This window comes from Amphiura filiformis, chromosome 13 (assembly GCF_039555335.1).
Source record: "Amphiura filiformis chromosome 13, Afil_fr2py, whole genome shotgun sequence".
Classification (NCBI taxonomy): Eukaryota; Metazoa; Echinodermata; class Ophiuroidea; order Amphilepidida; family Amphiuridae; genus Amphiura; species Amphiura filiformis.
In genome coordinates this window covers 38,579,149-38,605,082 of record NC_092640.1, presented here as the reverse complement: position 1 = coordinate 38,605,082, position 25,934 = coordinate 38,579,149, and the positions used below count along the sequence as shown (strand labels likewise).

At 36.0% G+C, this 25,934-nt stretch overlaps 1 protein-coding gene across 1 annotated transcript; it reads right to left on the bottom strand.

The window, feature by feature from the left end:
* Window positions 1-9,151: 9,151 nt before the first annotated feature.
* Window positions 9,152-23,898, bottom strand: LOC140168313 (uncharacterized). Its single transcript, XM_072191675.1, has 8 exons — window positions 22,799-23,898; window positions 14,201-14,452; window positions 12,728-12,808; window positions 12,010-12,255; window positions 11,403-11,528; window positions 10,386-10,652; window positions 9,669-9,854; window positions 9,152-9,419 (listed from the first exon to the last, which is right to left on the bottom strand). Exons 1-8 carry the CDS (start codon window positions 22,851-22,853, stop codon window positions 9,364-9,366), a joined length of 1,269 nt encoding a protein of 422 aa, XP_072047776.1. The 5' UTR covers window positions 22,854-23,898; the 3' UTR covers window positions 9,152-9,363.
* Window positions 23,899-25,934: the final 2,036 nt, after the last annotated feature.

Genomic DNA, 25,934 nt, shown 5'->3' with positions numbered 1-25,934 from the left:
TCCAAACAATAGCCAGCTTTTTTATTTTTACTTTGAAAACTTTTATAAATCTGACTTCTGACTTCTCGAATCTCTTCAATAATAGCCAGCTGTCTAGAATTAATGTATGAGTAAATGCGTACTGTTAAATCTTACAGATTTCTCAAATTTAATTATTTTTAGTAAGTGCTGGCATATGTGATGATCCACTGAATGGCAGTAGTATCTACTACTATGGCGATATATTTTCTAATTTTACTGAGTGTCCTCCTGGTCTTCAACTGACTGGAGCTAAATCAATCCAATGTGTAATGGGGAAATCTGAAGGTGATATGAAATGGAGTGACGACTTTCCAGAATGCAAAGGTTATATATAATTTGAGACATCTATGTATTATATGACAAAGGTGAAATATAAAAGCTGTATCCCACAGCAGAGAATGTTCCCAGACTCTATTGCGCCCCCACAATACACACACCAGGGGCGCCACTCCCACCCATTGTTGATTACACTGCCACTATTGGGTTATGAATCATCGAGATGGTGGGCGAAAATCCTAGGCCCTATGGTTGGGAACTCCATCTTTAAGCGCTCACATCATGACTTGAGCTAATCGTCTTGGGCTAAACGTCCCTTTGTGCTCATTTTAGCGGGAAAAATGATGAATCTCCCACCTTACCCGGTAGTGGGGATGTCGATCAAACTTTGAGGGTACGGAATCCGGGAAAGGGGGGGGGGTTGATAATGAGGCCCAGCCATTTTTACCATGTACTCTACTCAAAACAGCTGGTTGAGGAGAAGGTGAATGTATTCATAGATAGAGGAGCGAGAAATCATGACTTCGCACAACTTTATTAGACAGTCAAAATTTGCGAATTTGTGCTTACTAGAGGCATTTCGTGTTAACAGTGGTTAAACAAGCTTCTTAAGATAATTCGAGGGTACTGAATTCGAAAATAAGCCTTCATATCTCAAAATATGCCAATTATTATTTCATTCAATAAATTGACACTACATCGTAATGTATTGTCCGATTTCAATAATATTTTTATGTTTTTGAAGCTTTCATAAAGATCATTCATGCAGAAACATTAAATGACGTGTTTTTGCTGCTCTTATTTCTGAGGTGATATACCAAATAGTAGTATATTAAAAGAATTGTAACATAAACACTAAATTTTTATGCATTTTACTACATGTTAACTTTAAGTCTTCTGATTTTTTCCGATTTTGTAGAGTCTCTTTCAACCCAGCCAACATCGACTAATAATACAACTGGTAAGTATATGGAGCATAATGCACTGTTTTTATAGTTGTATACTTAAGCTGTTAGATTTAATTTTCGTTTTGGTATTTGTTCCTTGATAAGTTGTTGTTACAGAAAGTACTCTCGGTTTTACTCTTAGTTTGTTATTTAACTGTCTGACATTAAACTTTCAATGTTGCAAGCGAAGGCGGTAGATCAAAATAGACAAAAGGTATATCAGTAATATATTTATTTATTATAGTTATTGGAATCAACATAACACACTGTTTGTATAAGTTAACAAAAACTGTTTATTATTAAGTACATCATGCACGGACAATGTATGTACATAATAAACCAAACAATTGCAGATCTTACTACAACAGCGATATTACAATAATTATTATCAGGTGCTTGGTCTTTATAAATGTTCCGTTGCACTCAATGTTCCGGACGTCTGATGTATATCCTATTTCAAACTCATATAGCGAAGACAATTGTAGACTTGCGTAATATTTATACCATTTGCGTACAAAATAGTTACACAGATGACAATTTCTTCTGGGAACAGTTACCACCCACGCCGTTCCACTTTCACTGACAGAGGTGTCCTTTCATGAACCAGACTTTAACAAGTCGAATGAAGATACAAATTCCCTTTTTGGGAACGATGCGCTCTTTGACGTACTCCAAATCTCCTCTGTTCGGGCTGGAATAGTAGCTCTTTAGTTACGCAAAACAATTGACTGGTTTGTAAGTGCTCTTATTTGAGAACACACAGTGTGAATGCAATCGTATAGAGCTCATATTTGGGACATTCTCTCCCACCCCACCCCATCTAGTGCTTATGAACACTCCCATAAGATGTAATTTCTTTCTACAACAGCATTTCAAAACCCTGATTTTGTAACTTTAATTGTATGTCGATTCGTATAGATAGCACTTACCCGATCTATATAGCCGTTGCAGTTGGAGTTGGAGTTGTTGTGACTGTATCCATTGTGGTATACTATAAAAGGTATGGAAACGTCATTATTCAATTATTCAATATTATTATTATTATTTATATCAGGCTTTTGCTATGCGGAAAAATGACAATTAAAGCTTACCTAGCCACCGGCCGGGTCTAACCAATGTGTATTGTAATGTAAGCTTACCTTTTGGCCTTCTTGTTTTCTGCTCTTTACTCTCCAAACACAATTTCGGAATATATACAGGTTACATTTGTAGATGTGGATTATATTTCCTAAGGTTATCATCATCCAGAATTGCCGCAAATTAAGTTTGTGAGTTTACTTGTTTATACAGTACGTAATCTCCTATGAGCCTGTACGGTGTCTGTATTGTTGTGCTGTTGCATTGTGACGCGCGTTGGTGCTGTCACCATGGTAACGCGAGAGGCGTACGAGATACGAGTAGAATATTAAAAACAATATTGTATTGCATCCGGGTATTTTGCAAAAACTGTACAATATACAGTTTTATTATTGTATCGCTCAAAAGTCTGATATAAATAATAATAAACTTTATCATCGATTCTCGGTGCAATATGTTTGCAATATAACACTTTTTATACATATTTTAAATATTGGCTGTAACAAAACACACACACTCACCCCACAAGCAAAGCACACATAAAAATTGCATTTTTTCAAAGTGAAAAATAAAAAAACCGCAAAGACATCATGCTGCGTTACTGCTCTCAAGCCTCTTTTTGTGGATTAAGCATGTCCAAAATAGTTAAGATACCAACGTTACCATCTTTTACTCAAAAACATTCCGACCATTTTATTTAGCAGATAATGACATTTTCCCTCCATACACAATCAAGCAATATTAAATTGGCAAATAAGCACGAATTAATATACCTAAAGTCTCATTAGTACGACTAGTTTTCAGCTATAATAGTCTGTAAGACCTTTCGATTTTACAGAGGCTCATCCAGGTGTGTGTGGGTGTGTGTGTGTGGCGGGTGGGGGGGGGGGGGTGGTGGTGTGTGTGTGTGGGGATGTTGGCGGCAAGCAAACTTTCGGAGGGGGGATTTGACACACAAAATAGGCTAAAAAGAACATAACAAGTACACATCTTAAATATTAGGGCGACCAGCTTCTCATGCGGGGGAGGGGGTACCGTAAAGGGCAAGATATCTCACAGGGAGCAGCTTTCTCCCTTCTCCGCTTGCCAATGCCAATGCCGTCGCGTCACTGTCGTTTCAATCAGTGGGAATACAGACGATCAGCACTATACATGTGAGCAGTGTCTCATGGTCTGGGAACTTTTAAACCTTAATGTACCTTCATGGTTTAATGTATTCATACATTCATATAACTTTTTAAATTGCAGGGATGTATTTCAATAAGCTTTAGAACCATTCGTACGTAGCTGGAGTAACTTTTTCCGGGAACTTTTTGCAAGTTGCGAATACCCTTTTACTAGTGCTAACATTACGAAGGTTCTAGTTGTAAATTCTTATGTAGGGTTACGATGGTTTTTGAGACAAAAACGAAACATCAGGAATGTCAATAAAATGGCCCTCTATTTTATTCATGATTGTTGCATGTGCCCGTCCCTCTTTAGTTCCTTGTGCCGTTTGCCCAGAAAGATTAGGTCCATGAGGTTATGGTAAAGGGTATGGGTATGGGATGGGGTTAAGATATGGGGTTGATCGTCAAATTATGTTATATAATGTTATTGAAATGTTATTGATGTTCTTTTACAAAAATTACTATCTGTGAATGTTTTACGAACTTCAATGGGAAATGCGCCCAACAGGGCGCATTGGTCTCCACTGAAAACCCACCCATCGATATACCAAAATCGCTGAAAAGGTACCCCAAAACCGTGGCACATCCCCGTATACCTTCAACCAGGAAGAACCCCCTCCGGGTATTGCAGCAAGAAATCGGTATTAAATACTCTATATAACATAATTTGGCACTGGTTGTCATGGACCCGATCGATTTTATGATGGTAGTGCTGTGGGGTTTGTAGGTGAAAATGTTTGAAATTAATTTATTTTATTTATGTATTCATCTATTTTAGGTACAAGAAACCCAAACAAGGTCTGTCTGCGTACTCGACTTACATACCCCCTCCGCTACCACCACCAAATAATCCAATTGAAGACACCAAAATATCAAAACAAGGAACGGATGCGTACTATTCTACACACATACCAACATCGCTACCATCACCAAATAATCCAGTTGAGGATACCAAAACATCAGAACAAGGAACGCCTGCGTACTATTCTACACACATACCAACATCGCTACCATCACCAAATAATCCAGCTGAGGACACCAAAACATCAGAACCCAGACAAGGTCTGTCTGCGTACTCGACTTACATACCCCCTCCGTTACAACCACCAAATAATCCAGTTGAGGACACCAATACATCAAAACAAGGAACGTCTGCGTACTATTCTACTCGCATACCAACTTCGCTGCCATCACCAAATAATCCAGTTGTCCAATACGACGATAAAGGATATGAAATACCTCTTAACAGTATGGGTTATCAAAGCAAAGGAACAGACCGAGATATACCAAGCTACTTGTAGGTGTACGCATAATATTCGTAAGGGACGCACCATTAGATTTCCAGGGGATGGCATTGGAGTTTTTGAAAAAAAAAATCGCCCACTAATGAGTCAAAAAAATTGCCCACTAGTGAGATGAAAACAAAATTTGTGCCTCCCTGATCAAATCTGTATAAAGGTATACATTAAAATTTTAAAAAAAAGATTTCCTGCCAAAGGTAGCGAAAAAAAAATCCACCTCCTTCCTCGGAGAAAAAAAAATCCAACTGACCCAAAATCCCATGACCCCCCCCCCCCGAGAATCGAATGGTGCGTCCCTAACTAAGTTTGACTTATCCAAATCAAAAATAAAACCTCTTCAATAATAATATTCGTATGGGTAATATTCGTATAATAATAATAGTATGGGTTATCAAAGCATAGGAGCTGACAGAGATGCACCAGGCTACTTGGAGGTGTATGCATAATATTGGTGCTAAGTTCGACTTATCCAAATTAAAAATACAACCTGTTCAATAATAATAATAATACAATCATGTACTAATTTACCTTTGTTTCAAACAGATATTTATAGCCCCGCAGGGCAAGAAAGCAAGGCGTGACCTTAATTTATCGATGTTTAAAATATTTTTACCCATTAATTTCCCTCATTCTTCAGGCCCTGTCCTCTATCGGGGGCTTGATTGCTATTGTTTTCGAGCAATTTTGTTTCTTTGTAACCCTGCGGGGCAACCTTGAACAATGTGGTTTTTGAGGGCTTTTGTTTTTTAGGGCCGATACCTCCCCCATACCTCAATGAGGAATTTTACTTATCAAATTACGTGTTTTTATATTTTATGGTCTCAATAGCTTCAAAACCTAAACTTACTAACAACTGATGGCGCTATCACTGCATTAAAATGATTGATATGATCATTTTATTAATATGATAATTTTAATATCGGAACTGGGTTGCATTTTTATTTGAGACAGGTCGTAGAAAAAAGATTATACCAACATGTTGTAGCCTGATATTGTATTACCATTATTGCGACTTATTTTGCTGTTTATAGTATTAACAATTTATATTCGCAAAAGAGACCAAAATGGTAACGCAAGTCAAGCAGTACATGCTACCGGTATTCTAAAAGCTGTAGTTCTCTACACGTAGCACAATATAATGTGAAAGAACTAGCTTTTGAAACGCTCATTAAATAAAGTGAAACATAAACAAGTTTTGTTGAGATGTTCATTTCAAATCTTTATTTTGAAACCCCTTAAAACAAAGTCTTTAAAGGAAAGTGACCTGATATATTGGGAGGATAAAATTCTTTATAACATAAAATGGCGTCCCTTTCAAACATTCATGTAAAAAGAACACGTAAATGTGCCTTGTAAATATGACTAATTCCTTATGGAATTATTGACATTTACACAGCGTAATACTTGTAGTCTACAGTGTTTTTATTAATGATAATCATCATAATCATGTATATAATTAATTGATATCAAATGAGATAAAGTTAATGTGAAAAACATGAGCTTTCATCTGATATCAAAATCTGCATTTTGATGGGGGATAAAGTGGGTGGGGGATGAGACTGTTAATCAGGTTACCCACCTTTAAACATAATCAAACATAAGAAGAGGTTTTTGGAGAAATTTGTTTTAGTTTCTCATAATTTATTTCATACTACAATACAAATCAAAAGCAAAAAATGTGAAAACTTCATAAAACAATGTCAAACAAAATAATAAGTTTATTTGAGACGTTTGTATCAATGCCTCATAATATCAAAATAGATATATTTTGAAAACATCGTAAAACAAAGGCTCTTCCTATATACTACCCTGGAGATTGTATTGAGCGTAATAATGAACAAGTGAAGAGATGAAACTGTGAAGAATATCCTTTTATTATCTAAATGTAGTGAAAATTGGAACAATTTGCATTTGCATGCACATTTTGTCAAGCCAATAAAGCCAATATCAAGCCAATAATTTAACACATATATCAAATATAGCAAAATAAATTATAACAAAAAAATGTGCTTCGGAATCTCTGGTAGATAAAATACAATTATATACACTATATTTATATATTAATTAACATAACAATATACCCTAAAAGCATTTCGAAAAGTGTCACCAATCTCTTACAAGTAGTGTTGAAAGTTTAATTTAAATTACTTTGAAAATCTATATATTTCGAAAGCCTTGTAAAACAAAGGCTCCTTCTAAATACCCTGGATATTGTATTGAGCATAATAATGAACTTTTGCCTATGGTACCCATTGAAGTGAAGAGATGAAACTGTGAAGAATATCCTTTATCCAAATGTAGAGAAAATGTGCAAATACAAATGCAAATACAAATTGTATATATATAAATGTGCTTTGGAATCTGTGGTAGATAAAATACAATTTTAAAATATATTTATATATTTAATATATTTATAAACATAATAATTGAATTCACGCGTTAACGCCAAGAAAATATCATCACCCTAAAAACAATGAGCAAAAATGTTTGAAAGGCCTAATTGGAAATTTTCCTTTTATCCAGGTTTTCCCTGTCTGCCGCAGGGTCGTGTAAACTTTTACTCTGGGGTACATGACCCAGATTAGTTACAATTGATCCGCCACCGGACCCTCCTGATTCCTTCTTGTCAGGAAGATCTATGTCGTCAGTAGAAATCCTTTTGTATCTGGGCAGAATTATTTGATCCGAACGGCCGAGCCCAAGCCGCCCAATTCCACTTCCATGTAGTTATTAGAATTTATAAGCCTACTTACTTTTGAAATCGTTTTGCCATTATTGTCTTCTTTCAACTTCAATTCACCAAGATTTCTGCCATCAGTTGTAGGGGAAGATTTCCCGGTGCTTTTTTTCAACGTCCGCTGCTGCAAAAGGAACTGTTCACATATACCCGTTTCTTTATACTTATTTTGATCTTGAATTCTTTTTGACATTTTTTCAAAGCTGTTGGATACTTTTGTTTCGTTTTGGCTATGGTCACAATTTGTTGATCCAATAAATTTTTACTCATTCACTTACTTAAGAAATTGGTTCAATTCATCAGGTTTTCTGGCATATGTTTCATTTGTAGATGGTACTGGCTCATTTTTACCTTTGTTGTTTTGACGTTTGCTTATTCCCAGACTTGTATTTATAATTAGATTTTATTGCACCCGTTTTCTTTGATACATTCTGACCACCAGTTTTATCCTCATCTACGGCCATGTCGACAGATATATTAGGCGACGTCAAGTCAGAACCTGAACCTGACACTCCAGAAATTTGTCCCATTTTGTTCTGATCTCCTGTATGTTTGTTTTCTTGCACTTTGCTCTCTGTATTCGCTCCTGTTGTAAAGACACGCGAATGATACAGTAACGGGTCGGGATTGTCAAAAGCTTTCATCCCAATATTAATTCTGTTTATTAAAAACTGCCCTACTTTATTCGATGAGAGAATATGTTCTTTTCCAATACCGCCAATATTTGGCTCTTCATTTTCAACAAAATTCTGCTCACTAACTGGTGGTGTACCAGACTGAAGCTGAATCTCGATGTCTCGATCACTTGGACCATTTTTTCTGAAATAGTAAAGTAAAGAAAGGAATATTTGGTTCGAAAACGAGCAGAGCAAATACAAGAAAGGAGAACCACAACTTGATGATTATGTCATTATGTCATATCATTATGTCATTTTGCGTCAGACTCAAAACGGTTACAAATTAACAGGATTAACGTAGGCAGAGGAAACGGGGGTATGGTGGAGAGGACACGGATCCCTCTAAATGTTGCCAAAAAAAGATCCGAGTAGAAAAAAGAAATAAAGCAATAATTGCCATTGGCATATCCCTTTTTAGACCGAACTTCTGGGCCAATTAGGGTAAAATTGGAAAATTGTGTGCGCTTCGTCTCATATAACACGCGACATCATTATTTTTGGCGTAAAATAACTCGGCTTCGCCTCGTTGTTTTACTTAAAATAATGATGTCGCCCGTGTTATATGAGACGATAGATGCACGCCGGCGGGTAAAAAACAATACCTTTATTTTCTAATTAATTATTGGTTTGACAACTTACTTCTTGCAGCATACCATGTGGAATATAAATCCAGCAATCACCATTGTAATGAATAATACGATTAAAGATCCAAATGTGGCACCTGAAAATAGTGAATGGAACAAATTAGCTTACATTATGAAAACAAAGGCTTGTTGTAACAGACAAACATTATGTTAAGGAGGCAGCCCGCCTTTGTTTTAAGTTCTTCAATATCAATAACAATGGTAACAGCAGCTTATTAATTTTCATGTTGTATTTGTAGGTGTGAATGGATGTAACTTTAACAACCAATTAGCAACTCAAAACGCACTAAAAATAAGATGTCGGTCATTATAATACCCGGCTCAATATTGGTTTGAATTCGTATGTTGGCGTTGTTTCTAAAACATTCAAAATACGATACTTTAAATGTGTTACTATTGGTGTTGTTCACTCAGTATTGTCATTCTGCACTCTGTACTTTTTCTTTCTCGGCTCTCCTTTCTCTCAATCATAGTTTGCTGCTCCCTCTCATATCTGTTGGTAAACTGTATCCCACTATGACTTACCAATTATTATGAATATTGTGTTATTGTCGCCGTCGTTAACTTTGTCTGATAAATAAAACGGAAAACATATTAAAATATATCAAATTGCATTATGCTTTGTGAAAGTATTAATCACCGACCAAAGAAACAACTTTTACCGTTAACAAATACATGATTAGCCTTGATCATTTTATACCTAGCATATCCACAACTTTTATTTAAAAATATGACAGCATCTTCATTGAGCAAACGTTTTTGTACTTCTTTCACTGTACAAAATGTAGTCTCCAATTATAAAAAACGTTACAACCTTACCTTTGCATTCTGGGGTTGAGGTATCATTCCACATACACTCATTGCCATTTGTCCCCATGACACATTGGATAATCGTGGTGTTCACTGGTTCCATTCCATTGCCACAATCAAATGCACTGAAGATGTCTCCAAAATAGTACACGTCGTCAGTTTTATTTAATGGATCAGCACACACACCAATGGTAACTAAAATTCAAGTTAAAAAGGAAATGTATTATCCATATGTCTGCATCACAATTTGAATAATATTACCGGCCTCGCTGTATTAGCCAGCATTTATATGTCATGTAAGGCCCATGTGAAGCAGAAGTAAAAATTATATTTATTTTTGAAGTTGGAATGGCATTTATAGTACATATATAGAACATAATATTATGTACAACAACATCCAAAATTGAGGTTAAGAAAGACAAAACAACCTTTTTTGTTTTGTCTTTTTTAACCTATATTTTTAATTACATATAAAACCGTTTTTAGCATTTATCTTCCCTGGTTGTGTACACTTCCTAAATCCTTTAGATCTATCCAAAGTTCCCCAGCTGGTCAGTAATTTGGTACTACTTTAGCTTGTTTGTTTTTTAGCACTTATAGCATAGTTTCATTATTGATAAAACATCACGAAATCCCCTAATTAAAATTTATTCGTTTTCATACGAATATGATGAAGATGACAGTTTTTATGTCGTAATTGTATTAATAAACTATTCCGAAACATACCATCATAGACAGAGAAAGTAGTTTTATCACCACAAACTTGATCACCATTGCCACTGCATTCTGTACTACAAAGACTATCTCCAAGTCGATTTCTAGGAACCACGCTTGCACAAAAGCAAGTGTCACCATTAAGTAGGATCGCGTATTTGTAGATGAGGTCCCTGCAATGATGGCGGCATACGTTTATTGTCATACTCGGTGAGGTTATATTTCCTATATCTGCGCTGTCAGTTTGTTCTTTGTTGTAACATCCAACGTAACCAGGAACTGATGATCAAATAAAATTACTGAATGTTTTAAACCCAAAACTCAAACAAAAGCCAAATCTCAACAAAAAGCCAAGCCAAATAAAAATAACGACTAAAACAAAAACGACAATATATAGTTCATACAAACAGCGCCCGTTTGGTAGAGAGCCGGGCATAAACAACGTTCATGTCTGGTGTCCCGGATGTTCGATCGCCGGTTTTTAATAATGTTTTGTATTTTTTTTTAAATGTATGAATGAATCCCTAATTTGTACTTGCTTAATTAGTTAATATCAAACTACGTGACAATGACACGCAACCGTTTTAATATTTTAAAGATTTTTTTCTGGTTTCTTGAAATGCGCTGTAGATAAATAATGACAAGGTTGATGTGAAGCTCAAAATTTGTATGTAGGTTATTTGTTGAATGTAAAAATATGCATTCATTGTCGTTCATTCAACATTATTTGAAGAACTGATCGCAAGAAGACCGCAAGTCCACGTGGCCCCTCAACATGTATACACTAAAGTTGCGTATAGTTTCGTATAGTTTGGTAATGTTTTATACATGTTCAGGGGCCAAAACAAATCTTTCACAACCTTTCATGATGTTTTCACCCTGGAACATGTATTAAACATTATAAAACCCAAAGAAACTATACGTAACTTTAGTGTATACATGTTGAGGGGCCAAGTGGACTTACGGTCTTTTTGCGCTTAGGTCTTCATTTACTAGTTTGACTGGGTAAACACATAAATATCATTTTACCTGCACAAATAGCTACAGCTTCGTTGTTTCCTCCAGAGGTTCCAAAACTACAAGATGAATTTGATTCACGTAGATCTTGCTTAGGAGAGTCGGGGTAGCAATACCGTAAACTCTTCTCCCTTAAATCTGAACAAAATTGTCAACCAAAATATTTATACACACATTGAAAAATACTAAATAGTGAACAATAGTCATCTGACGTATTTGATAATGAAAGTCTCAATAATTTGAATACCAATCTGATAAATGATATTTGTATTTAGAAAACGAAATTTCGTTTTAATGACCCCGTCATATTTAAAACTTACAAAATAATTGTCCTTAGCTGATTATACTATAACTTAAGTATAGCTGCTGTCGCTTAAAATGTATTTGTAGTGTACACTGTAAAAATATTTTACTCAACACTGAGTAAAAAGGTCACAACTCAACAGTTGATTAAACAATTACTCAACATTGAGCTCATTATAGGTCACAACTGAACTGTTGAGTAAAAAATTACTCAACATTGAGTAATGTTTTACTCAACTATTGAGCTGTGACCTTTTTACACAGTGTTGAGTAAAATATTTTTACAGTTAATGCAGTGTTTGCATATCGCTAATACCTTCTCTACACTGGTATCCACTGATACTGTGTCCCAAGTTTCCTTGTCCCTGTCCACCTTGTCTTGCAAACATGGTTCCCGGAAACCCAAGCTCTCTACACACTACCTGTGCGTTTGCAAAACTCCAGTCATTTGAGGAACCATCAGTTGATTCATAACAGACGCTTGACCACTCGTCATCGTATCTGACTTCCACTCTACCAACGTTGGAAGAAATACCACCAGCTAATTGTACTTCGAAAGAGCCTGCAAATATTAACACAAACGAGTGAGTCAGCTGAATAAAATAATCATGGAAAACATTTTGTTTGCTTTCATGGTCCTCGTTAGGTATTACACGTCTCTTCCTCATCTCCCAGCTTCATTTTCATTCATTCATTCATTCATTCATTCATTCATTCATTCATTCATTCATTCATTCATTCATTCATTCATTCATTCATATGCATTCATTCATTCATTCACCTTATTTCTATCCCCATCTTCATCCTCCTCCTCCTCATCATTTTATCAACATCATCACAACGCTACAGCGAACTAAAAATGGTTTCATATTGGCATTATCGGCATTGTCAACAAATTGTCGGATATCGAACCCGAGACCTGATGTACCAGAGGTAAGAACCCCCAAATGATGCACTACACTCTCATGCAGTACCGCAAACTAAAGAACATGTGATGCTGAATACAGGCTCCCATGTTAATAATGTATACTCACCGTAGCACTGAATTCCCGCCAGTTTCGAATTTTCGCAATCATCTGTAATATCGTACTCACAATAGTTGAGATCCGTGTCAGCTAAAAATTGGTAAAACACGTAAGAGATTATTACGTATAAATGTTATGTATAAAATCTATTTTGGAAAAAAGAGAAATCACATTTGCAGTGTGGTTAAATATTTGTTATTATTTTGCCAATAATTATACGTTCACCAGGCGTTATTATAAAGCTGATCATGCATTAACAACTTTGGGATCGGCAGGGGCAAGAGAACCAACTGGGTGGATATTTACCCCTCTCCCCTGGTGGCGCCACCACTGATCAAAACAGTGTTGTTTAGAAAATGTCGGTATTAGGGTACACCCCTTTATAATCAGTTTAAAATAAAGCTCCTTTAGAATAACGGGTAGGAACCTCAGTTTTATGCCCGTTTATTATTCGACGTTTTCTCGGTAATTTACCATTTAAACAATATTTTTCGGCAACCTCTAAATGAGGGGAAAACTTCTTCACCGGAGATAAACCAAGTAACAATGTTTGACATTACGTTAGAGATTCCTTAAACAAAGAACAAAATGTCATATTTTACCAACGTTACGGGGGTATAGATAACACATTCAACAAAAACAAGGTCAGTAAATTTTAAGACAAAGGTCACTGTCTGATGGCCTGAACAAGATCATTGTACCTGATTTCCTATCTCATATACTACCATTGAGTGTATGACAAAGTGGTGTTTTGGTATAAATCCCTTTGAAATTAAAGGCTATCAATGACAATTGCTGACAACTGTAACAGTGCGTAATGGGCAAATATTCCAAGAAGAGGGCAAAATTGTTCCGCTGACCCGCTGCTTAAAAATGATTTTACCAGACCAATACATTATTAATACTAAAATGAGCCAATATGAGGCCAATTGGGACTTAAAATTACCCAAAAGGAAGATACACATCACTAGTCTTAATGTTAGTACATTTTTCCTGCAATTTCAGGCCAGAAGATTAAACTTGCCTCTCATCAGTCTCATGTCAATCCTGTATCAGATAATAATTTTTACTCAGCCAAAAGGTCTTGCAATGATCAAAGTGTTGTCCGTCATCCTCGGAAATGAATACCTTTGAGAACTAAGCAGATAAGATATCTTCCCCTTCCCAGAATCCTCTACAGCATTATATATCACTTAATTTCATCCCATTGCTCTTTAAAGGTTTCATTTCTTTCTATTTTGAGAATAGATAGACTGGCTTAACATGGAGCGAAGTCCAAAAATAGACATATTTATCTGGATGTTCTCGGTTGATCGATCTACATTTCATCACTATCATCACTGGATAGCAAATTAATACAGAAATTAAAATGGGAGAAATACATTGTGGGAAGTGTAAGAGTCTTGAGAACTAAGACTGTCAAGAAAAATTTGCTTAAAACTGTAAGGGACATAATAAGCACGCAATGTCAATTATACTTACTCTCATCGCAGTCGAAATTATTCAAATTTTGAACATGTGAACCATACTGTCCCTTATCAATATCATACGGCCATCCTCCTTCAAATTGTAACTGCTTACAAGCTGTGTCTCCTTCTCTCTTGCCCCAATTTTTCTGGTCTCCATTATGGCAGATATGTGCATATTTACCACGGTAATTAAGTGATATTAATCCTGCAGTCAAATACGTGTTGGTGACATCTAATATCAGAGAAATGTTATTAATATCGCTACCTAAAAATGAAAAACAAGAGACATAGGACAAATTACAGAACGAACGTGTCCTATAGCCTCGGTTCGAGGCGTTAGGGCACTAGGATAGTATTTTTTTCCTTTTGCTTCTTGATATATTTATCTTATTTTTTTTGGTCTTTCATTTGTCTTTTTTTGCTTCGATTTATTTTTATTCTGATCTCTCTAAGTGTTGTCCTGTCCACCTACCTCTGATCTCCAGAGGTCCTGCTTGCCATTAAACAGGCAGGGATGTGACTATGTATAATAGAGAAAATTGCTGATCCCAATTTTCATCACTTAAACTGCTCTCAACTACAAGAAGTTCTCAATCTATAATTGGCTCCGTTAGTGATCTTTCTGGGGCAACAAGAAAGAATTAGAAGGAGCCTATAATACACTGAGAACTTAACAGTGTTGTGAGTAAGACATAAAACTGATTGGAATCAGCAATTTTCTCTGGTTATTTTCTCAGAACCATGACAACAAAGGTAGTAATCTGATATTATCATGAACAGATCAGAGGTGGGTGGACAGGATATGATGACACAAGAATAAAAATAAATCGAGAAGGGGGAAACACCATCCCAGAGCCCAGAAGCCTCGAACCGAGGCTACGTGTCTTACTTTATGAGCTATTTGATTAATTTACACACACCAAAACAAGCTTTCAGATATGATGTTAAGACAAGAGAAAAGTGGATGACGTGTTCTTGAATAACACCGATAAGCCCATTTTGAGTAGGCTTACTTTTTACTATTACTTTGATCAGCTTGTAATCGGCGGGAAGTATTAGGCTTTTACCACTACGCCGAAAAGTAGACCCACGTTAAGATTGGTATAGTTGATCCCCTGGTCTACATTTTGCGTGTTAAAAAAAGTAGACAAAGTATAGGACTTCAATTAATAGTTTGTAATACTCCTGGAGAGATGTCACAAGACAACCGCCGATTACGACACAGATTTTTCACGGATTTTTCAACCAGTCACATAATTTTCACGGAAAACATGTCTCCTAATAATAACAGGCCTATATACATACACCAATATATAATTATTATACAAATATTAACTGTCTATGAGTTTGATGGTCGAAATATAATCACGATTATATTTCGACCATTACACGAATTTATAATATTTGTTTTATATAATTCATGCATAAATTCTATTACTAAAATACTATTTAAGGCAGGAAATACATTTTTTCATCAACATAACACCATGATATACTTCACATTTTGGGGTCCACCCAATAACTAAATCGGCGAGTTCAAGAGTCAGCGAACGGCTTGGCGCAGGCGCACTACGACAGAGCACTATGATGGTATACAAATATTAACTGTCTATGAGTGTGATGGTCGAAATATAATCATTGGCGAGTGGAATGGAACAATACATCTTTCACCGAGTGATTATATTTCGACTATTACACGAATTTAAGACAGTTAATATTTGTTTTATATCACTCAAGCATAAATTCTATTACTAGAATACTATTTAAGGTAGGAAATACATAATCAACATAACACCATGTTTTGCCGTGATACACTTCACATTTTGGGATCCACCCCATAACTAAATCGGCGAGTCTAAGAGTCCGCGCACGGCTTCGCGCAGGCGCACTACGGCAGGCACTGTGATGGTAAAGACTATCACACGGAGTGGGTGATGGTAAAAATGGTAAATGGTAAGCAACCAATGAACTGTCTAAAGTTTATGTATGAGTGATATAAGATAATATGTCCCATTTGCTTCAAACTGATACTTTATTTTCATTATTTTACCTGACGTACCATGATATTTAGCTGTTGAAATATATTATTTTTGGCGGGATTATTTCCCGCCAAATATTCACCGACGGAACCGTAATGTTCCAAGGATGTATAGTGTAAGGGATATAGCTGTGTACATAGGTTCATATACAGTTGTGCATGTCAAGTTCACGGGATATGTTTCTATTTATGCAAGGAATTAAACACAATCTCTCACCGTTGTTACTGCACATGTACTATTGTATTCAGTTTTTGCCGCCTGGAGCTTTACCGTAACACTCTTTTGTCATTATACACAATATTTTAAAAATGTTAACGAGTACAATTTGCACAAATATATATATTTACGAAGTGAAATATTGGCTGTTCCATTCAGGCAACCTCCCGGCAACCCCACACTAAAAGGCAAACGGTGCGTATACCTTAGGGGCTGTGCAATAAATATGAGGCCATCCGGGGGGGATTCCAAACGGCTCGCCAAAATTGCTTGCCCCCCTCTCGGCCCGCCAAATATCGCTTGCCCCCTTTCGGCCCGCCAAAAAATCTTTGTCCCCCTTGCAATATGCCAATTTTTTGGGATCCCAATTTGCAAACCTTAAATGGTCTATATACATGTTGCGACTGCAGCGAGCAGGAAAATTTGCATATTTAAGCGTTTCCGTACGCTCTTTTTAGAGCGTTTTATTTAAAAGGCGCCCCAAGAATGTGTGCCAAAAATCATTTGCCCCCCTCTCGGCTTGCCAAAAATTGCTTGCCCCCCCACTTTTGGTTCGCCAAAATTTCTCCCCCCCCCAGATTTACCCTCCCCAGGGCTCATAATTATTGTACAGTCCCTTATTGTGTTCGGTTTCATTTCCAACCTATGTTTTCTGACAATTCAGCATCGAAGTGGTTACGTAATTCTCTTGGTTACCGGATCACGCTATTTTGATATGCCTTCAAGTGCCATATACTTTGTGTGGTGATTGTTTCGATCGTGGTTCATAACTCAAGCGCGTGATCCCGTTGACATAGTAACATTACGTAACTTCGATACTGAATTGCAGTCACATATAATGTACAGACTTAGTCAAAAAATACTGCATAAAAATTGATTATAGGCGGGGTGCAAGCAATTTTTGGCACAGATATTTTGGGCACCTTTTCTATATTACGCCCTAAAACGGCGTAGGAAAACGCTAGGAACACGTTCAAATATGCAAAATTTCCTGCTCCCTGCGCTCGCATTATATGATAAGACCATTTAAGGTTTTAAATTCGGGTTCCACAAAATCTTGCATGTGTAAGGGAGGGGGGAGGGCAAAGATTTTTGCCACGTCAAAGGGGGGCAACGATTTTTTGGCACGTCGAAAGGGGGGAGGGCAAAGATTTGTTGGCACGGCCAATGGGGGGCAAGCGATTTTGGCACACCATTTTGAGAATTCACCACCCCGGGGGTACACATAATTATTGCACCACCCCTAATGTGTAATAAACTCTCGCGTATAATAGGAAAAGTTACTGTTCCATAGCTTTCTTTTGAAATGGATACATTTATTGCAATGGAAGATAATTATTTGACAATCACGTAAAGTCCCTTTAATGAACTGTGTAAGCCTGACATTTGAGTAGGCCTATTCTCACTTGCCATATGGGCCAGCCAGCACGTGATTTAACGCTATGAACCAGGAAACAACAAAGCGACATAAACATGGCAGGTTGGAATTATATATACATGTACATGTACATAATGTGTAGCATTTTGTTTCAATATTAAAGGCGGGTATATTATGTATTGTACGGCAGTCCGATTTTTTGAGGATCACAATACCGTAAACGTTCGCCTAATGGCGCTTTTGGATTCATAGAAATGTGAGAGCGCCATCCCTGTAAAATCTCAACAGCATTAAGGATACGTGTATGTTAAATTGAGCAACCTGGACATAATGCCTCAGAAAAAAATATCGTGACATGACCCAATACTTTAGGTCACTAGGTTAGTTACTAGAGCAGCAAATGTTTTGGGGTTTCTTCAGGTATTCTTTCTCAAAGTGCCATTGGACTTAATTTGTAAATCGATTCATACGTTATACCTAACTCATTTTGGTAAATCTTTTTATAAAATTGTAATTTCTTCATATTTTTTTATATTCTTCAGTTCAAAATTACACCCTTCTATTGTCTGACCCGTTAGCTCAGTCGGTAGAGGGTGCGCCTTGAATGGTGAATGGTACTTGTTCGAATCTTGATTTCTGCCCCCACTTTTATGTGAAGAAGGGTCAAAAAATGTTTTTGGATTTTGTCCCCATTTTACGAACGAATATTGTGAATTTTTTTAAATTTAATTTTTATTTTTTTATTTTTTTAGATAAATAGGCACTGCGAACAAACAGCAACAAAAACCTCTGACAAAATTTGCTCCCCATGCTACCTATCAATGCGTGATATATTCCATTACATTTAACAGTTAAATGACCTTTGAAAAATAGAACGGCCTCAATGTTTCAAATTGTGTAACTACATTTATTCATTTATGCATTAATATAAATGATCAGCTATTCTTAAAAAGATCGAACCCAAGTAGATCAGACCATTGATCATATAACTATCAGACCACGAAGTAGTTACGTAACTCCGTGATGGTATCGGAACCAAGCACTGTTTGTATGGCGATCATTATACGATCACGCTATTTTGGTATGCCTTTTTTGTGTACTGATTGTTTCGATCGTGATTCATTACTTAAGTGCGTGATCCCGTTGACATAGTAACATTACGTAACTTCGATACCGGGCTTCGATACTGAAAAGTTGTTGAGTGCAATGGAAAGCCATTGGGGTATTGTGTGCCTTCCAAAGCGCATTATAACATGTTCTCATTGAGCGTGTTTATAGTGAGCCAGATTATGCGGTATTTAGCTGGACTGCCACGCAGTATATATTTGTTTATGTTTTACTAACCATTGCAAATCTAGACTACGCGGTAGTTTAGCTAAATAACGGAAAGATTGTCTCACTATAAACACGCTCATTGTGTTGTGGAATCCTAGCCAGTATTCAATGATAGCTATAGAGACCTTGCGTTTATTGATTGGCTCCAAACAAAGGATTTGAACCGGTTTCTTCCCCGCAATTATGGCGCAGTGCAGTCCATTCAATCAAATGTTGTCATCAACCTATTTGATCGTAGTGTATTTTGTTATGTGTGTAAGGCGAACTGTCGCGGTAGATGCAATCATGCTTTTGTTGAATGCATTTGAGTAGTCCGCCATATTTACGGGATGATACGTCATATGCACAGCCTTTATTCAGTTGGTCGTTGTGTGATTTTGTTCGTTCACTCATTCAAATTTTATTTATATCATTTGAAGACTGAAGCTGTGTTCACACATGCACTTATTACCGGTAATATTTTATCTAGGCTTATGTCCGATCGAATTAAATATATCCGCTAATCCCTTAGCGCGTCCACATTTGTCGGCAATAGCGCTATCGCTGTCGAAGTTACGTAATAATCGGATTAACTACCATAGCAATAGGTGAATCATGATGATTACTTGCACCTGTAAGATTAGTATCTTTGAAAAGACCAGTATTGTATTCAATCTATATGTTCAAAATTGTTTTCACCTATTGCTATGGTAATTAATCCGATAAATTGCGTAACTTCGCCAGCGTATGTTCGACGTGAGTATGTCCGATATAGCCTATTACCGGTCATAAATCCCTATTACCGGTCATAAAACTGAAACCCGATTTTAAATTTTTTCACTTTCAATAAACGCCCTCTTTAGAAAAAAAATTACAGACCATGCGGTAGGTATGTCATGTAAGAAAAATGCAAATTCAAAAGTTCCAAAATTCAGACCAATTTTGTATTTATGTAGGTTCTATTATTATTATTAGGCCTATTATTATTATTATTATTATTATTATTATTATTATTGTTATTATTATTATTATTATTATTATTATCTTAGTTTCACAAGATTGAATGGACCATCCCCCTGGCAAAATATTGGGGATTTATCCAACCCCCCCATCCCCCGGGATCTACGCCTATGACTCTGCTTAAAATTTTGCACGAGTGATATACTCCCAGCCCAATAGTGCTGCATGTCCACATGTAATTACTATTACCGGACGTAACGTTTCGATCGGTCTTAATAGCTCTTAACCCTGGTCATCTTCAGCCTTAAATTTTCGGATTTTAAGCACCTTACGTCGGATATAGTAATTTTTTTTATATCCGACGCTCATTCACACTGCCACTTATATCCGATACTATTACCGACGTAATTTAAGTCCGACTGTGTGAACAAATTGTCGGATTTAAAGCACATTACGTCGGATATAGTTATAGTTATATCCGATATAGTTATATCCGACGCTAATTCACACTGCCACTTATATCCGATACTATTACCGACGTAATTTAAGACCGGTAATAAGTGATTTAAGTCCGACTGTGTGAACACGACTAAAGCCTATTATGATACATCCTCCGTGGAACAGTTTCAAACAAATATAGCTAGGGATTATTGGGGCAGAGGTTATCTTTTGAATCCTCTTAGAGGGCTATCATTTTTTTTTTTTTCGGAAGGGGGTCCCAAATTTACAAAAAAGTCTGCGTCAATAAAATTGCGCACCCCCTATTTTGGCAACAAAAATTTTATGATCCAAAACTCCAAAATTGTATTGAAATCAGTCTTTTTGAATAAAATAACACACTTTCTGTGGTCATCGTGTGACTCCCTACATTTTGGTCATAAAACATATTATGACCCTCCTATTATTCTTTCCAAGACATTATGACCCCGTATATTTGGGACCCCCCTTTCGAATAAAATGATATACCTCTTATGACCACTGATGCATATAGCCCCCCCCAAGGACACTCACTCGAATTGAAAGACTTGTCGCACGCAACAGTTCGTCTCACACACATAACAAATGCCTATACAATCAAATAGGTTCATTACAACATTATGAGTTACCATGGTTACTCTAAAATGAAACGATAAAAACAAAGAATCATGAAAAAAGACACTTCCATGATAAAATAATAAAATTATATAAACAATGTTAAAGATAAAATCAAGAAAATAGAGAATAAAATTTCCTCAAATCAGAAAAAAAACATTGACAGACATCATAATCTGTCAGAAATTACTGCATGAGATTCGAACCATCAATCTTCTCTTTATCCTCGCACTATAGTCTAATGATCTGCTCACTGGGCCACATATCAGGATAATAAGTACCGCATTATCATGAACAAGTTTGTTCGATCTTGTTCATAATTGTATGTGTCGATAGGTTTCGCCCTTTAACTACACGTACCCTTAATGATCAGTGATAATAGTCGGCTTTTACAGGGATGGCGCTCTCTCATTTCCATGAATTCTATAGCGCCATTAGGCGAACGTTTACGGTATCCTAGAGAAAACAACAGTTTAACAGTTTATAAGATAAAATGTTATTACAGCTTCCTTCAGATACCTTCAGATATTGATAGGGAATATGATTGTTAAAATATGTAATAGGGTTACCTTAAAGTTATTTTCAAATTATACCAATTTTAATTTTAATCAATTTATTATTATTGAGTGGTATAGATTTTGATATTGTGTTCTTTTTCACAGATATTTCACATTGTTTTCCTTTTTTCTTTCTTTCTTTCTTTCTTTATTTTTCTTTCTTTCTTTCTTTCTTTCTTTCTTTCTTTCTTTCTTTCTTTCTTTCTTTCTTTCTTTCTTTCTTTCTTTCTTTCTTTCTTTCTTTCTTTCTTTCTTTCTTTCTTTCTTTCTTTCTTTCTTTCTTCTCTCTCTCTTTCTTTCTTTCTTTCTTTCTTTCTTTCTTTCTTTCTTTCTTTCTTTCTTTCTTTCTTTTTTTTCTTTACCCCGTTTTTTCTTCACCCCGTTGATTCTTCCATCATTTCTTTGGTCTCTTTTTCTTGCTTTTATTTCTGCTTTCTTTCTTTGGTTTTTCTGTTTTTATTTCTTCCTCTTTTATCAAAATGTTATTTACATAGGTCGGGACACACAACACACAATTTATAGGCTCCATAAGATAATTTCACTTACTAAGTCAGTTACTACTTTACTAAGTTACATTCATAATGTTTCATGTTTGTTATGATGGCCTTTGGTGACCTTTACATTTTTCAGCAGCGCCCTCTATTTTCACCCAAATGTGGGATAGGTCGTTTTCATATTGAGCCACTCAATAGAATTACTAGCAGGAACCCTTATACCACCTTACAAAACAGTTATGCATATCAAAGTTTACCTTTAATTTTCTTAAGGCCTAGGTCACCGGCATAGGTCACCCATCTTTGCACAGTTTTCTTATGTTGGATCTGACCCAAATTGCATAATACGACGAATGTCCTTAGTTTACTCCTTGCGAGAACTGTTATATAAAAAAATGTAAATTTTTAATAATTTGCACCAACATTTGTATTAGGCATATATTGCGAATTATTTGATATTAGAAGGACATTCCTCCTCGTATTGAAATTGCAAATGATGTTTGATAAGCTCTCAGGGCCCACAACAAATACTGTGCAAAGGTGGGTTACCCGGGTACTTACCCCAGGTAAACCCAACACATATCGTCAGCAAAATTTCTGATACCGTCACTGCCATATCATGTTTTGTTAACAATTAGTTTCATCAGGACCCAGGTTTACACAGTAATATGATGAGTAGCTCGAAGCATTAATTTTATTTTATACGAATCGTGGTATTAAATGAAACCGCAAGTAGATGCACTATGATGATTCGATGCGGCATACGGGCTTTCCCCTACATTGTGCAATAATATTATAATGCGTACTTGCATGTACACAGGAAATTATATGCGCAGTAAAAGTGACTGGATGAGGTATTGACACCGGCAAATGCAGTAAAAGTTCATGAGAGTATCTCGCTAGGATATCAATAACAACAAAATGAAAAAAAAAAGCATCTTAATGCAGAGATGTTATTCAAAAAGAATAGCACCATAGCTGAACCATGGGGCTTTGGCAGTATATTGTGGTATATGTATATATCAACCCTTTATGACCCCCTTAATGACCTTAAATGAATTGTAAAATATTTTAAACATGTTTAGAATGTCATAAGGATCATTGAATTTAAATATCAGCTCAATTAGAGCATTTTTGAAAACATGACATTTGACCCCTTTATGACCCCTTAATGACCTTAAATGAATATTAAATTATTTTGAACATGTTTAGAATGTCATAAGGATCATTGCATTTAAATTTCAGCTCAATTGGAGCATTTTGAAAACTTGACCTTTGACCCCTTTATGACCCCTTAATGACCTTAAATGAATTTTAAAAGATTTAAAACATCTTAAGAATGTCATAAAGATCATTGCATTTAAATATCAGCTCAATTGGAGCATTTTTGAAAACTTGACCTTTGACCCCTTTATGACCCCTTAATGTCCTTGAATATTAAAATATTTTAAACATGTTTAGAATGTCATAAGGATCATTGCATATAAATGTCAGCTGAATTGGAGCATTTTCAGTTCAAATGACCTTTTTTGACCCCTGTGACCCCTTGGATGACCTCTGACGTTAGGAAATATTTTTATTATATTCTTCACTCCTTCCTCTTTCATTTGACATCACTCGGGGGTTCATACCTTCGATGCATTTAAAGATATGTCCATTTCAGACCAAAAGGTTAGTTAGTAACCTAGTAACATACACTGTTATAGGCTGATACCATTTCATGGTTCAGCAAAAAGTAGACTGTCCCACAGTCTCGGTTCCATCTCTGGGTATATAATTATTATTTTAATTATTTATTATTATTATTTATTATTAATTAGAGCTAAAACCACCTTCTCCTTCACTCCAAAGATTAAAACCAACACACCACTAAGCCCTAAACTAATCGGGCAACAAAGTTATAGTGCTCCTGGAGCACTGTGCGTCGACGAAAACTCAATTAATCTACAAACCAACTTGTTTATTTTTTTATAATAGCTCTCCTAATCCGAGACTGTTCCGCTTTGATAGTAAACTGACTTCCAAATAATTATCAAGCTATGTAACGTGACTGTGGCGTCAATTATGATAGCCCCGCCCCATTATTAATTCAAATATGGTAGGCACATAACATGCATGACCCATTTCTATTGTCATTTTGCGCGCGCGGTGGTTATGAACAACAGAATATCAATGAAAACTTATTTCAAATATCGCATTGCTTGCTGAGCTCTACATTGATTGGTCAGGCCGAGTAGCCGCTTACACAAGTCTTACACAAACGGCAAGACAGTGAGACCACGGACGTGATATATATAGAAAACTCGTCTGACCCAGGATGTAAAAGTGAATTCCCACAAAATGCTGGGAACTGGAAGTCAATTTGCCTACAGATTGGAAGGGTCCATGTATCGGGTTTATTTAATGTTATATAATCTACATTACCAGTCGTTCTCCATGGACCCGATGGAGGGTCTAAGCAAAAAGTAGCTATTAATATCGGCATAAAAATTGTGGTAAAATTGGAGCAAGTTGAAATTGTTTACCCCTGTAAAACCAAAGATGTGATGTTTTTTGTGTTCTTTTTACACATTTTTGAAATCCCTGTAATCAGACAAATAATTTAGTGTATCTGTAGACAAGATTGGAGCATTTTCAAATTTTCCCCTGTGTGACCTTTTTTTATGACCTCTAACAGTCACTAGCGGTCAAAACCAACATGCATCCACATCTTAGAATACTTTGGACCATGTATGTCATTTGTTTTAAACTCCCATGCTTTTATTACAAAGTGCATAATTGCCGGGCATAATTGTACCAAATTTGAGAGCTTAGCAGCTAAACTACAGGTTTTTCTTCTGAAAAAATTTGCGTATATGTTCCGTGCATATTTCAAGACGAACAATACTCTGATCCAGGACTCTGATTCAACAATTTGTACACCCCAGGGACCCTATTCCCATGGGTATCCAACCACGAACATGTATTCTATACCTTGTAGATCTTATGACCAATTATTCATTGGTCAAACTGGTAATTTTCTACTAAAGAAGGCAGCATCCGATCTTGACTCGGAAGTTATACGGTTTGGATTTTGCTGATGACAATGCCCTACTGTAATCCAATATCCTCCAGACACACTGGTCCAGATGAGCAGAATAACAGAAGCAGAAGATATCGGCCTTATAATAAGCATTCTCAAGACAAAGTATGTGACTGCTATAACTATCATCCCTTCAATTCTATGACAAACCATATGACATAATTATTTTGAAATATCTTGATAAATTTGTGACTATTATCAGTCATCCAGGTATAAAAATATTATAAAATGAGTATTGAATATGCTCATCTGGACTCATTGCTCATTGTATTTACCTTAGTCTTTGTACAGTCCTCCACCTAATCCTGAAAGTTTTAAAATTTTAATTGAAAAACCCTAGAAAATGTGAAATCCTTTGCAATTTAAGAAAGATTCCACGGTTGTTTGATGTATATAGAATTTGCTTCATTATTAACTAAATGCAAACTATAGATGGCGCTATTTGCAAGAGTTAGGTGATTAAAACTACCATTAGAACAGCTGGAATAGGCGAAACAAGCAATACGGAATTTTTATAAACATATTTTATCAAACAATAAAAGGAATTATTTGTATTAAAAGCTTGAAAGAGTAATTTCCAGTTACTAAATAGCGCCACCAATTTGGTCATTTATA

What these genes read in the sequence shown, in the direction of transcription:
- LOC140168313 (XM_072191675.1), bottom strand. Translation starts at nt 22,853, where the DNA reads ATGGCAGTGACGGTATCAGAAATTTTGCTGACGATATGTGTTGGGTTT. An exon ending in AGCTGTAGCTATTTGTGCAG is followed by an intron (nt 10,653 to 11,402) that starts GTAAAATGATAT and finishes TTTGATCATCAG; the next exon opens with TTCCTGGTTACGTTGGATGT. An exon ending in TACTTTCTCTGTCTATGATG is followed by an intron (nt 9,855 to 10,385) that starts GTATGTTTCGGA and finishes CTTGAATTTTAG; the next exon opens with TTACCATTGGTGTGTGTGCT.